Source organism: Phocoena phocoena, chromosome 9 (assembly GCF_963924675.1).
Source record: "Phocoena phocoena chromosome 9, mPhoPho1.1, whole genome shotgun sequence".
Classification (NCBI taxonomy): Eukaryota; Metazoa; Chordata; class Mammalia; order Artiodactyla; family Phocoenidae; genus Phocoena; species Phocoena phocoena.
Window position 1 is genome coordinate 65,112,314 of NC_089227.1, and position 15,046 is coordinate 65,127,359.

The 15,046-nt window shown below is 39.4% G+C and overlaps 1 protein-coding gene across 2 annotated transcripts in view; it reads right to left on the bottom strand.

Annotated features, from left to right (window-relative positions):
• The window catches only part of AOAH (acyloxyacyl hydrolase), a 170,150-nt gene that overhangs the window by 149,371 nt on the left and 5,733 nt on the right, over positions 1–15,046 (bottom strand). Inside the window, exon 2 of one of the 2 annotated variants that reach the window (XM_065883665.1) lies at positions 9,559–9,654. The exons of the other annotated variant lie outside the window; for it this stretch is intronic. Within the exon in view, the coding sequence (XP_065739737.1) occupies positions 9,559–9,654 (96 nt within the window). The remainder of the gene's footprint in view (positions 1–9,558; positions 9,655–15,046) is intronic. 2 annotated transcript variants of the gene reach the window in all.

The following is a 15,046-nucleotide window of genomic DNA, read 5'->3' on the forward strand; positions in this document are numbered from 1 at the left end:
ACAGTTAGTATACGCATGAAAATATCATTTCCATCTCAGGTTTATGTAAACGGCACTTTGTTTACTGTAGATGTTAAAGACCACTAATTTTTGATAAAAATACAGTTAAATTCTGGAGTCTCATTTTCTTTTGTACAGCAGGGAATGTCTGAATGTTGGAAAGGATCTCATTTGTTGATGACGACAGAAACAGGACTTGCTTTAAAGTAAATAATCTGAAATATTGCTTTGTTAAAAATATTCTCCTCTGATGTTCATTTGGGGAAAAAAGACTTTACTTTGGCTATTTAATTGTTGCTGTTGGTATTCCAGACATAAAAGGATACTAATTGTCACAGGTGTCCCTGCATTGCCATCTACACCAGAGAACACACACACACACACACACACACACACACACACACACACACACACATGAAAACCCATGGCCTAGACAACCTCCTTCCTGCTTCCCCTGTTATGAAAATACAGGAAGGCTTTATGGATTGGTCTGTTTGGACAAGGAAACCTGTTAAATCTCTGGTCCTGTTTCTCCAGTTTGTCAGCCGACTATGGAAACCTGGTAATTCTATGGAGGGCTTTTGCATGGTTAGGATGGACGGACTGTCCTGGGGACAGATGGGAAACCCTCCCTGAGAAAAATTTTTCTTGTCATATTTACCTCAAACTGGGCTACCAGTTGCTTGGAGAATAGGCACTATTCAGGATAAATATGGGAAAACTCTCTGGTACTTCAATTTTACTCAACGGTAAATAATGTAAATATTACTTTTATATTAAAATAGATAGTTTCATGGGACTTTTTTTTGCAATAAAGCATGAGACTTCAAACACATTATGCTTTTGAAGTAGGGACTTAAAACTAATCTTACATTACTATTGACCTTACAGAAATAAAAAGAATGATAAGGAAATACTATGACATCTGCATGGCAGCAAATGAAAGGCAAACTACCAAAACGGACTCAAGAATAAATATACAATCTTAATAGACATACAACAAGAGATTAAATTAGTAATCAAAAATGTCCCATAAAGAAAAGCCCAGGACCAGATAGCTTCACTGGTGAATTGTACCAAACGTTTTCAAAAATCATCTGAATAGATATTCTCCAAAGAAATTATACAAACAGCCAATAAGCACATGAAACACATCAGCTGTTAAAGGAAATGTAAATAAAAACTACAGTGAGATACCACTTGATACCCACGATGATATGTGAGAATACAAATGACAGATAAGGGTTTCCCTGGGGGCGCAGTGTTGAGAATCCACCTGCCAATGCAGGGGACACGGGTTCAAGCTCTGGTCTGGGAAGATCCCACATGCCGTGGAGCAACTAAGCCCGTGAGCCACAACTACTGAAGCCCGCGTGCCTAGAGCCCGTGCTCTGCAACAAGAGAAGCCGCTGCAATGAGAAGCCCGTGCACAACAACGAAGAGTAGCCCGCGCTCACCACAACTAGAGAAAACTCGTGTGCAGCAATGAAGACCCAACGCAGCCAAAAATAAATAAATAAAATAAATAAATTTATATTTAAAAAAGAGGTGGTTACTTTTATTTTTACAAAATGAAGGATAACAACAAGTATTGTTGAGGATGTGGAGAAATCAGAATCCTCATATTCTGCTGGTGGGTGTATAAAATGGTACAGCAACTTTGGTAAACAGTCTGACAGTTCCTCAAATGGTTAAATATTGAGCTGCTATGTGAGCCAATAAGCCGACTCCTAGGCCCAAAAGAATTCAATATTTATATACCCACACAAAAACTTATACATAAATGTTCATAGAGGAATTATATAAAATAGCAAAGAAGTGGAAATACCTCAACCCAAATGGCCACTAACTACTGAGTGGATGAACAGAATGGGCTATCTACACACAACAAAATATTATTCAACTATAAAGAGTAATGACTTTCTGATACATGCTACAACATGGATGAACTTACATACATTATGCTAAGTGAAAGAAACGTATTTCTACGATTCCATTTACATGAAATGCCTAGAATAGGCAAATTCACAGAGGCATAAAGTCGATTAGTGGTTGCTTAGTGCTGGGGAGAATGGGTGTTTGGGAGGTGACGGCTAAGGGGCATGGAGGTCCTTTTTGGTATAATGAAAATGTTCTAAAATTAATGGTGTCGGTGGAGGCACAGCTCTGTGAATACACTCAAAACCACTGAATCATACACTTCAAATGAGTGAATTGTATGGCATGTGGATTAAATATCAATGCAACTGTTATAAAATAAAAACAGCACCCCTTGGGTGTTCCTCTTTAGGGGTGTCAAAAAAGCTCTGATGTCCCAAGTCTCAGACACCAGGGTTTCAGCACCAGCTAATTGGCGTCTGACCTTGGTCAGGCTGCTTCCCCTTCTGGGTTTCAGTTTCCTCATCTGAAAAATGTAGGAGTAGGATTCAGTTCAGTTCCCTTCACTGTCTTGGAAGCTTGGAGGATTATGTAACTGACATTCAAAATTACGTGAACTTGCAAAGCACTTTGGAAATGAGTTTCCAGTATCGTTAATGTAAAACTAGTTTAGCCGAGAGCAGAGCAATTTAAAAATCGACACCAGGGTGTTCTTTGATATACTTGCAGTGCTGCCTGAAAGGCAGAGAACATTTTTCTTTTTTCTGGTAAAATAAGAGGTATTTGCATGTGTGTGTGTGTATTTTTTATAGAACGTTATTTTGCTCAAGTTGAAGTGAGTGGCAGCAATGTTCTCCTCACCCTCTGTGCAGGGCCATCTGAGCAATCAGTTTTCTCAAACAGATTCTGTGATGGTTAAGAATGAGAGGCTCCTGCAGAGATGGCTAATGTGGGACAAGAGATGGGCCTCTGAGAGCTAAACTTTAGATCAACACAGAAGGGTGCAGAGCAGAAAGAGGCAAAGTCTCTAGAAAAAGCCAGACAGGGCCCAGTCAGCCATGATCAGATGGTAACCTGTTACTGCTACAACTGAAGAAAAGACTGGCACTAACATAGTGCTAGTAACCTATCTCATATAAAATGTATACAGTTAAACCTTGCCCGTGACCAGGAAGGTACAAGAGCATTTAATTTCTACAGAATCAAAAGGACTTGGAACAGCATAGGGAAAAAAAAAAGTATGGCCATTCCCAAGGGCAAAGGAAGGTTAAAAAAGGAGCAATAGGTGTATCCACATATGTGGGTGTAAATAAAATCGAGAACATCCCAAGTTGTAAGTCACTTTTATGTTTATCATCACTTCGTTTCTCATAAGAAACTTTTGAGGGGGTGCTTATTTTTACCCTCATTCTATGGGAAGGAACTTTGAGGTTTAGAGACGTAAGGTAAGGCTGCCCAAGAGCACAGTGGTTCAGTAAGAGATTAAAGTCTTCTACCCCAAAAGCCCAAACTATTTGTAGTATGCATTTCAACGTACTTAGGACATTTTATTTGATGCCTCATCTACCTCAGGTATGGCAGGTATACACTAACTACTCATTAGAAGTTTGCAGCACGGTGAGGTGAACTGACCACTGAGATAGTTTTGTAGCTATGTGTTCTGGGCTGCATGTAGATTTTCAGAACCTACAGAATGTGAGGAGAGCTGCCTTCCTCATTTTAAGACGACATGAGTTTTTAGCTATCATACTCCATGGAGATAAGATTTCTGCACAGGTGACCCAGTAAACTGAAATACTAGCAAGAATCTGAGGGCATATGAGTCTACTGACCCCTGGTGAGAATGATTCCATTAATCATTTTTCCATTAACAATTCTGAGATTCTTCCAAGGTGTTTACTAGTGAGAGCCAGAGGCAAATGCAGTCGGTGAAACTGAAGGTCAGAAATACTTTGCACAATTCGAAAAAATTGTCTTCCCAGGCATCAGAAAGGCCCACATGATTTACTGAGTGATTATTCTCAAGAATGTTGCTTGCATGGTTTCTCTGCTAAGGTTACATTTTATATACTTGTTTAGCTTTGGAGATAAAAGCAGTATTACTTAAAAATAATTTTTTAAATAATAACTGTTTGTTGCTGTGCACATTTTGACTTCCTCTCTCTCCCATTCTCACCAGACAGAAGGCAATACTGGGTGCAGGCAGTCACTGTGGACCAGGCCTATTATGTTTTCTAGAAGGAGAAATCTTTAGCTAAGGGTCAGACTATCTTTGTCACCTTATACAATTCACGTGACCATTCTGTGCACTCTTTCCTATCCACAAAATGGAAACAGTAACGCCAACCCTGCCCTTATGTCTGTCAGGTGAAAGAGACTTTAATCCGAACTGAGTACTTTATTTCTATCTAGAGGTGAATATTAATTAATAAAATGAAAATAACTCCAAATAGCCTTATTAATCCTTTGAAATACCTCCAATTAAAAGGTAACTCTCCACTGAAATACCGACTTTCCTTCCCTTGGCAAAGTGCTAGCCTCTATTTTGCCAGCATCTGACTTTTCAACCTCTCATTTTACCTCAGCAGACTAAAATTTTCTGTTATGAGTCAAAAGGAGCCAAGGTGGAACCTTGAACACCAGCAATCTTGGTTCATGTTGTTTTGTATTTTGCTGGTACATTGGGACAGGATCATCTGAGAAATAAGTTTTTTACTCAGCCTTTCATCTTTGAACAACACAACTTTGCTTAAAAAGAGAAAATCAAACTCAAGGTAAAAATGGTGATATCTGTCAGTGTGGTCTATTACACAGAAATGACAACAATCAAAACAAGTCTTAATAACGATTATGACTTTTTAATTTTTCTTCCTTTTTGTAAAATGGTAATAACATTCTTCTTTCTCTAATTCAGAGATGTGAAAATATAAAGCAAGGTTTATAATAGATTTTGAACGTCCAATAAAAATGGGGATGGATAAATAAAATATGGGACGTTTATATGGTGAAGGACTATAGAGTAATTAAGAGGCTTGACCTAAGTCTATATATGTCTTGACACATATAGATCTCAAAAACATAATGGTGAGTGAAAAGCAGAAGTTGCAGAGTCGTATATACAGGAAACATTGATGTAAAACTACAGTCCCCACAAGGGAGGATTCTGGAAAGATGATGGTGGAGGCAGCAGAGTTTGGGAATTTCACTGAATCTCTACAAAAAAAAAAATAGAGCTTCTAGATAGGAAAACTAAAACCCCATGGACAATACTTACAACAAAACTAGATATCTCCACGAACCCCAGAATACAATTAAGGCAAAGATAAAACACTCACAATCATGAGACTTAAGGGTTATCAACATCAGTGTGGGAGAAAGTAAAGGGAAGCAAAGGGATGAATAGCAGAATCTCCAAAATAGCCCACAGGTATTGACGACAAAGTATGGTGGGCCAATGAAGAACATCCCCAGATTTATATTAAAATCAGCTGAAACTGGGAGGGGTTTTGCTCACTGCAGTAGCAGATGAGTGCAAAGGACTCAAGGTCATAAGGACTAAGGGGTTTGAGTGGTCAGACATTTACAAATTCTAGAAATTGATCTACCAGACCTCCCTTCCAGGACAGGGTCCACACTGAGGGGAAACTAGTGGGTTTGGAATCAAAACTGAGTTGGATAGAAGCAAAGTAAAGAGAAAATCCAGGTAAAAGTGTGCAGAGGGACAGAACCAGAAAATTTCAAAATGCAAGCAGCCATGTGTTTATTTACTTACTTTTTAACGCTACACAAAAACAATGGAAGAAGGAGTTCTGTGCATTTGGAGAAGCTACCCTGAGCCACTTCTCTTTCTAAGAGTTTTTGAAAACTAATTTCACATAAAAATGAGCAACAGATATGTATCTAGGTCAACTCCCATACAAAGTTATTATAAGAAAAAAAAAAAGAATAAGGAACAGAATCACATCCTTACAGATAGCAAAAGCATGCCAGAAAATCATGCCAAAAAAAGGATTAAAACATAACAGTATTTTAAAATGAGTGAGAAGCATTAATAAAATGGTATAAGACATGAAAGAACAACGGAAATCAGAATTGGAAAAACTCAGGTATGGAAATAAAAGAACTCAGGGAAGAAAACAAGATTATAAAAGTAATGAAATCTAAATTAGAATGAACACAAGAGGAAGGGAATACAATAGCTGTCGTTTTAAAAGAAATAGAATATGAAAAAGAGGAAAACTTTCAAGATAGAAAATAAATGAAGTGATAAAAAGTATTCATTCAAGAGATAGGCAAAATCGTGAATACAGGCAAAGAAGATTTAAAATATGGTTATTAGAAATCCCTGACAAAGAAAAGCAAATCAAGGAAACTGACCAAATACTAAAAACTTTCCTGAAATTATAAAAAATGTATTTGAAACCACATATTAGTTTCAAAATGAGAGAATAAGAGCACACTGCATGCCTGAGAATGTCAATATACAACAGCCAACACCAAGACATAGTCTAGTTAGATGACTAAATTTTATAGAAGGAAAAAACAATCCTTTGAACTATGCAAAAACAGCAAGTGACTTATAAGAAAAAGAAAATTAGATTATCATTAGGCTTTTAAATAACATATTTAAGACACTTAGGGAAAGAAACTGTGCCAAGGTTTTTTTGGGGTTTTTTTTTGGCCACACTCTGTGACATGTGGGATCCTAGTTCCCCGACCAGGGATTGAGCCCGAACCTCCTGCAGTGGAAGTGCTGAGCCTTAACCACTGGACTGCCAGGGAAGTCCCTGCCAAGGAGTTTTATATCCGGAAAAACACTGACTTTCTAATATAAAGGACAAGCCAGCTTGTTATGAATGTCCAAGAATTCAGGGAATATTGTTCCCATGAGTCCTTCCCGAGGAATGAACTTTAGACAGCACCTCGACTAGAGAGACATCTGCATAAGGGCTGGTGGTGAACATCAATCTTACAGTTGCTGATGGAACTAAAACTAAATGAAGATGAAAAGGAATGTATATATTGTATGTAATGGCCATATACTCAAATAATGGAGAAATGAGGCTATCATGTGTGTAAAGAAGGATAGGTAAATGAGTAATTATGAGATATTTTAATTCTATCAATCCCCCTGTCCTTGAGAGTTAGGACTTTGGGTGTGGAAAGAAGAAGATACAGATATGATACAGAAGAAGCTAAGAAAAAAAAATCCTGCAGTCCTGAATTTGAATTTGAAGTGTCAGAATGAACTCATATATTTTATATTAAAATAATATATGTAAATGTATATATGTATATTTTCTATCATTGTCAACAGAAGAAGTCTAGAAAGAATGACCAACTGAGTAGCAATGACATTCCTATGCACCCAGATCATGGTCTTAATACTATTTCCCACTAAAAGAAACCAGAGCTTCTAAGAAATGACTGATTTCAAGCCTGGGGTTGGAAATGTACAAGACAGGCTGGAACAACTTGTCACACTAGTTAGTGAGGAAGCTACAAAGACTACTTAGACTTATGTGGAAAGGACCCAGGAGCCAATTTGAAGTTCCTACTGGTCAAAGATGAGAGAATTTGAGCTTTAAAGGGATAATAAATGAAGTAGTCTGAAACTCATCAAATGTGTATAAATTCATGAGTTCATAATGATACTTTAAAGAAAACCAAGTGACTACTTTGGGATGATACTGTAAAGGCAATGAGTTATCTGAAAACTGGCAAGTAAAACAAAAGAATCAAGCATTTATCCTGCCTTTCTTAGAATGAATAATAGTACCATTAGGAACTGTGGGGAAAAACATCCCTAAGCTATGATGATGATGAGGGAAACTGTCTCTAATATATTTCAACTACTAAAGGAAATATAATTGATAGATTAGAATAGCACCATTTTGCAACCTCCAATGAACTGATAGACCTAGTCATAGAGCATCAACAGCTGCTAATATCACAAAAATAAAAAAGAGAAAACCACTTATGATGGCCTCCTGTTGAAAGACAACACCATCACTTACAGCCTTGCCAAAGAAATCAAACTGGAGTCTCATCAAGCCTCTGGATCTAGCTGCCAATTTTCAGGAAATACAGAGCACAGAGAAACATATTCAATCATACCACAGGGATGCCATCAGCAAAATGCAGAAACTCTACACGACAGATTCCACAGCTAAATTACAAGGAAAAGGAAGGGATGGAAAGGAAACTGGTAGATTAAAATCGACTTAAAAGACGCATCAAAAATTTAAAAACTGGGCAAGACTATGGTGTCTGGAGATACGCAGTTGGGTGATAGAGCTATAAAGCAATACAAGGAAATGATTATAGTAATCTTCAGGATGTTGTTTTTTTAGGGGGGAGGAGGAATTTATGGGGCATGTGGATGGGACTTTTGGAGCAGCTACCTATCTGTTCTTTCCTGACCTGTGCTATGTTTACAAGGGTGTTCACCTTTCAATAACTGATAAAGCTCTACATTTATTTTGTTTTTTTTTTATTTGTTTCCTTTTATCAAGAAAAGGTTAAAAAATTATCCACAGACAATACTACACATAGTCTATGGATTCATACAAGTGAATGTAAAAGTATAAAATTCGCCAAACCCAATGCCCATCAAGTTCCTATGAGTGGTTCCATCTAGGGAGGTGGTAGGAAAATGTAACTGGGAGTGGGGGAGGCCAAAGGGCGTTTCAAGTTTATTTGTTACCTTCTAATTCTGTGGAAATATGTCAAAATCTTAGCAATGGTCAAACTGGGACATTGCAAACACATGTATTTGTGTATTATCCTCTCCCAGTCTTTATTTTTGAATTCTAAAAAAATGAGCTTATGAGCATACATTGAGACTGCATGCAATAAATTTTCTGAAAATGTTTTGATGCCATTGACACAATGTCTGTTAAATCAAATATAAAATTGTCATGAGTCCAACTACCTTACTTAAAAATAATAATGTAGGCATCTTTGAAGAATTTGTTCCTTAACATTAAGTGAATGAAAATTTGACTCTCGAAGTTTACTCATTGTGATTGTACACCTAACAGTATTCTATAAGAGAAATAGCGTCAATATTTTTTTTCTGCTGAGAGTGTAAAAAACTATACAATTTGTTTAAACCACCAATCATTTCCTCCTTTTGCAGGATGTGTAAAGGATTTTATAGAAATCCAGTTCAAATCAATGGAATGTCCCCAGATTATTTTCCCATTTGGAGTTTTAAGATCCATTGTCTCCTCAGCCTAAATAAAGCTCTGTGTTAGAAAGGAGGTGCTTGCATCTGAGAATGTGTATGTGGTTAAATTAACATAAATCATTGAAAATTATTCATTATTCATAATTTTGACCTTCTCGGTACTTAAGGCCATGGTCACCAGGTGGGCAAATCATTATAAATGTGACACATAAAACAACAATCGGCCATTCTACATTTTATTCCCTAAATGTCCACAACAATCTCATTCTGCCATGAGAGAAAATGAATGTCAGGGGGAAAAAAATGCCTCGAGTATTTTTTTGTGTCTTCCTTTTAATTTCTATGAGATCCATGAGAATATCAACTCACAGAAATAACACAATCAGATTCTCCTCTGTGAGCACATGTAGGGTATAAACTCACTCGTGATGGCTCATGAATGAAAAAAAAACGCAGACCCACAGCCAAGTGAGCCTTTCTGTATTTACCAGGCAAGTAGCTGCACAGTCTCTCCATTGAGGTCTGGACCGTTGAGTTGTGAACTTGAGCAAGCTGTTCAATCACAGACACCACCAGCACACACCCTGCAAGGGAGCAGAAATCAGCCACGTCACATGGAAAGCTGTGCTGGAGGGCTGGGGGAAAGAAAGGGGATATATGTGTGTCCTTAAAAACACAGACCTTTCTAAAACAGAGAACTTGTCTTTGCCATGCTTTTTATAATCAACCATGCATGTAAATGCACTGAGTCGTAGTGAAATATGAAGTGTGGTAAGAAGATTGTGTATTTGGGCGTCAGAAAGACTGGTTATCAGCTTACCTTTGTCACTTGTAAGCTATGTGACTTCGGGGAAGTAATTGAATCTTGCTTTATTTCCATTTCTTTTTGATCACTATCTCCTGTAAATGGGGAGATAGTGCACGGAAGACATTTACAGGAGATGGTGCATGGAAGACAGCCACCACTGAGGAGGAGCTCAGTGGACAGTGGCTCCTTTCCTGTCCCCTCTCCTTCCCTTCTGCAGGACAGCTTCACTGTGAGTAAGATCATTCTCACCCTACACATTCTCAGCCCGTGACCTAGGGTCAGATTTTTAATTGTAGAAAAGCAGTGGAAATTGCCCAACATTTGGAGTCAGAAGACCTGGGATTGAGTCTTGCCCTTGAATCCTGGACTTACCACCCATCCTTTCTAAGCCTTGTTTTCCTCACTGCAAAGTAAATAAGTTTCCCAAAGGGCTGCTGTGATGATTAAATGAAATAAAAGTGCAAGTGAAGGTGCCTTTGAAATCATACACTATTGTAAAATATTATTTTACCTCCCAGCTATAAAGCACTCTGCTTGAAAGCATGTACCAATATGATAAGTGTCTAGAAGGAACCTTGGATTAAATTAGGAATATATTCCTTAAGCTACCTTGATGTATGATAAGTGTGAAGGCTCAGAACTGCTAGGCTAATACCCCTAGAAGTTTCTATCACCAGCCTTCATCTCCTAAACTGCTAGGGAAGCCCAAACCTCCTTTGTCCAAAGGGAGGGGACTCTTCTATACGCAAGAGGTTGGTTGGTCAAAGATAAGTAAGCCTGAGAAGAAATTGTTAGGCTTCATTTGGATAGGAGGAGTAGCACTTATTGGCAGAGGTTGGTTTCCAAGGAGGCAAAAGAAGGATTACATCCAAAGTAAAGAAGTTCCAGGGTGCCTGGCCCAGAAGTAAGCTCACTGCTATCCACCTGCTCAAGGAGCTGGGGACCCAAGTTCACATGCAGTGTCATTAAAACCAAATTCCCACTAGGAATCCTTGAGGGAAAGTGGCTGATAACAGATGTGAATAGTACAATTGGGCATTTCTTTAAACCTCCCATAAAATGAGAGATTGCCAACAAAGAGGGAGAGATTTCCACCTTTCTAGACACTGCAACATCTGAGCAGGCTCTGGCCTCGTTTGTTCTGTACCCTCTGGTAAGGCTGGGCAAAGCTGGGCTCACCAAATCTGAGACAGTTTGATCTTGATAACCATAGTCTTACTGCTCTGGGAGCACCTACTTCTGGGACATTTATCAACATCAGTTACCAAGGTTGATTGGATGTGCTTTTAGCCTAATCCATGCAGTGAGGGTTTTATTACATTGCAATGAATTCAGTAGCTGATACTTATTAGCACTTTACAGCCTAAAAAGCATTTTCATATATATTTTGTTTTATTTTAAAAATAACTTTTCAAAAAAGATAGATGCAATGCAATCTCATTTCAGAAAAATTTTAAGATACACAACAATGTAAAAAAGATAAACACCACTTAAATCACCCAGAGATAAACCAATTTCACTTTTATTTTAAATATATAAAATATGTTTAATATATGGGAATATTTTCAACATTTATAATGCACTATTACACCTTGATTTATGTCCCTGCTAATCACCTGCTAAGTTAGGTGGAGCGAAATACATTTTAATAACTGCAATTGAAAATAATTATAAGTAATTATACTGCAGTGTGACAAGAGGATGCAATGTGGTATAGTTGAAAAGGGAGAAGCTTTGGAATAAAAAATAAACTTTTTTTTTAAACAAGGTTCAAATACTGGATCAGTCACTTAAAATGGTGTAACTGAACAAGTTACCTACCCTTCTGGAGCCTCTTTTTTTTTTTTTTTTTTTTTTTTTTTTTTTTTTGCGGCACGCGGGCCTCTCACTGCTGTGGCCTCTCCCGCTGCGGAGCACAGGCTCCGGACGCGCAGGCTCGGCAGCCATGGCTCACGGGCCAAGCCACTCTGCAGCATGTGGGATCCTCCCGGACCGGGGCACGAACCCGCGTCTCCTGCATCGGCAGGCAGACTCTCAACCACTGCGCCACCAGGGAAGCCCTGGAGCCTCTTTTTAAGAATTTTAGAGTTAGGGCAGGAATGGGGTCTTAGTATCTCTAACTTTGAGTGCCTGACATAAGAGCCTGGTTTGGAGGAAGGAGATAAGAGATGTTGGCTGACTTGAAGCCAACTGACTGGAGAACCAACCGAGGGACACTTCAGTTGTCACTTGCTGGGGACCTCCATAGGAAACGGTTAATGGATGCAACTGAATTTGTGTTCTGGCTCAGTCATCCCACTGACGACATTGCTTACTGTTTGTTCCATCTCATTACAGGAAAAGGCTCCACTTTTCATCCTGGTGTGAAACCACCAGCGCCCTCTCTTAAGTCAACCAGCAGATTCTCTAGCAAATGGTCACGATGTGTAGCTCAGGATCAACAAAGAACGCGGTGGAGATTGGGTCGAGACCTCGAATAGCAATCACTTCCTACGGCGTCTTGTCAATGAGCTGCATCATCTGGCACCCAGAATGGACTTGAAACACAGGCATGTATTTATTTTCATCCCTGGAGTGGAAGGATGAATGCAAAGAGAATTGCGCTGCTTGAGACCAACCTGCTCCTTTGTACTTACAGATGTGGGCTTTTCTTTCACTCAGAGCAATCCCAACAAGGACTCATGACTTTTGTGGCTCCTTAGCACTGCTGGCTAAAATTGGAAATCATTAGATAAATAAAAAGGAACCAAGAAAAAGTCAGCTGTCTCTGAAGATTGGGTGGATCTTGCCACGAATGCCACTCTGCCTAGTGAAGAGTTATTATGATCAAAAGGACCCTGCAGAAAAGCAGGTAATGGGGCTTGAAATATGTAAACGCCCATGTTGGGCTCAGCTTTGATTTGAGTCCTGCTCACTTGGACATCCCTGCCCATTTCCAGCGAGCTCAACTCCCACTGGATTGTTAATTTAGGGTCTGCAGTGAGGTGCGTCCTGAATCCTTTAGCAGCAAGAATGGAGAAATTGACTTTGCTATAGTTTCTAATAAGAGCTTTTACTGTTTTGACAGGCTAAAAAAATGTTTTTCCTTGGAGAAATGCATGTGCAGAGTAATTCCTCCCCTTATAGACTATTCTCTGGCTGCTAATAAAAGGCCTGGGTCTGCTAAAGCAAGTTTGTCCAAGCAACTGTTCATTTAGGAAGTGATGAGAGTGGGTGAGAACTACGTATTTTGCTCAGTGGTCACTATCTAAAATCTCCCATATGGAAAATCTCTTCTCACCTGGCAACTGAAAATAATGAGTATAATAGAAACAGACACCCCTGATATTGTAGGAAAAGAAGCAAATAGGCCAGAATAAACACACCTGCCACAGCAATCAGCTTCTAGACACACATCTCAGGTAGACTGCAGACTGTACCACAGAATCCTTTTGAAATGAAACAGAACTCTTGAAACTCTAATTATAATCATATCTGTGCTGGCTGGAAATTCAGCCAACTGCAGAGAGCAGTCTAGTAGATTTCTCATTTGTCTGAAGCCTACACTTCATTGAGAAGCCTTGAAAGCACCTGGCAGTTGTCAGAACCAGGGTCGGCGTGACTACACTCCATTTTTGACCCTGAGTCAGGGCATAAATAATTCATCACATGGCTAGAATGTTCTCTGCAGATTTCAAAGAATTTGCATACATTATCATCTCATTCAAACTTCTGAACAACTCATAGATGTAGGAATTACTGTTCTTATTATTGTATAGACCAGCAATCGGAGGCTCAGAGAGCTTAGATGCCTTGCCAATTATGTAGCTAGTGAGCAGGGGAGCTGGGACTGGAACACAGTATGTATTGAGTCCAGGCACCATGCTGAGCTATGAGTACACGCCGAGAACAAACAGATATGATTCCTGCCCTCTCAGAGATCATACTCTATTAGGGAAAAGTGATTGTAAACATGTAAGCACGCATGCAATTATAAATAATTTTAGGTGCTATGAAGAAAAGGAACAAGGTGAAGTAACAGAGGGCAACAAGGACGAGGTGGTATGAACATTAACTAGAGCTGATAGAGAGAGAAGGCTTCTCTGAAGAACACACACAAAAATGGCTCATATAATAGAAAGGAGCAAGCAGCGTGAGCAGCCAGGCAGGCTTTGTAGGTAGGAGGAACTGGTGCCTACCTTACGGCAATGAGACTGGGAAAACCTGACATTAGGAGATGCGATGCAGGCATAGGTGAAGGTCAGGTCTGTGGGTTTTGTAGATGGCGAAAGAGGTAGGGATTCAACCTGAGAGGAATGGGAAACTGTGAATGGGCTTTGTGGAGAGGGCTGCTGTTATTTGATGTGTGTCTTTAAAATATCATGCTGGCTGTCATGAGGAGGAAGGATCTTGGGGTCGGAGAGATGAAGAAGGAGGCTATTTTGGTCCTGGAGAGAGGTGACCGCTGATTGGATAGAGTAAAGAGTGGCAGTGGGGATGGAGGAAAATGGGCAAATCTGGAATCTGTTATGGAGGCTGACCCGATTGGATTTATTAATAAATTGAGGAGAAATGTGAGAATCAAGGATGACTCTTGTTTCTGGTTTGGGCCCTGGAGAAGCGTAGAGCACAGGTTTTAGAGTCACACCACACCTGGATTCGGGCCCCTGCACCCCTGTTGGACCAGCATGACATTATCAAGTGCATTCCTCACCTGATCCCTCTCTCCCCACCCAATGCCCCTCCACAAACACCTAAATTCTGTCCTCAGATTTCGTTCATCGGGTGGGAGCAGAGGATATAGTTTTATATGTTGTAATTCTAATCAACAACTTTTATCCCAGATCTTTCTCATGTTGGTGAAGAGAAAAGGAAATAAGAAAGAAAGGTAGGAAAACAATCACCCAAAATGATCCTACAGCCAGCTTTGTTTCCCTAAGATATTAGTTATCAAGCCAGAGATGGCAGCACACAGCCCAGGTATGAACACTGAAACTTCACTTTTTCTTCTGCATCCTACTCTCAGTCTGGACATGGATAGGGAGAGTGGGTAGGAGAAGAAAAGAGAGTGGAAGGGAGGAAAGAGAAGGGAGAAGTTATGGTACAGCAGAGACTGAAGAATTTGTGGTTCAGACAGACCTGGATTCAAATCTTGCTTCTATTACTTATGAGCTGCTGTATTTGGTAGG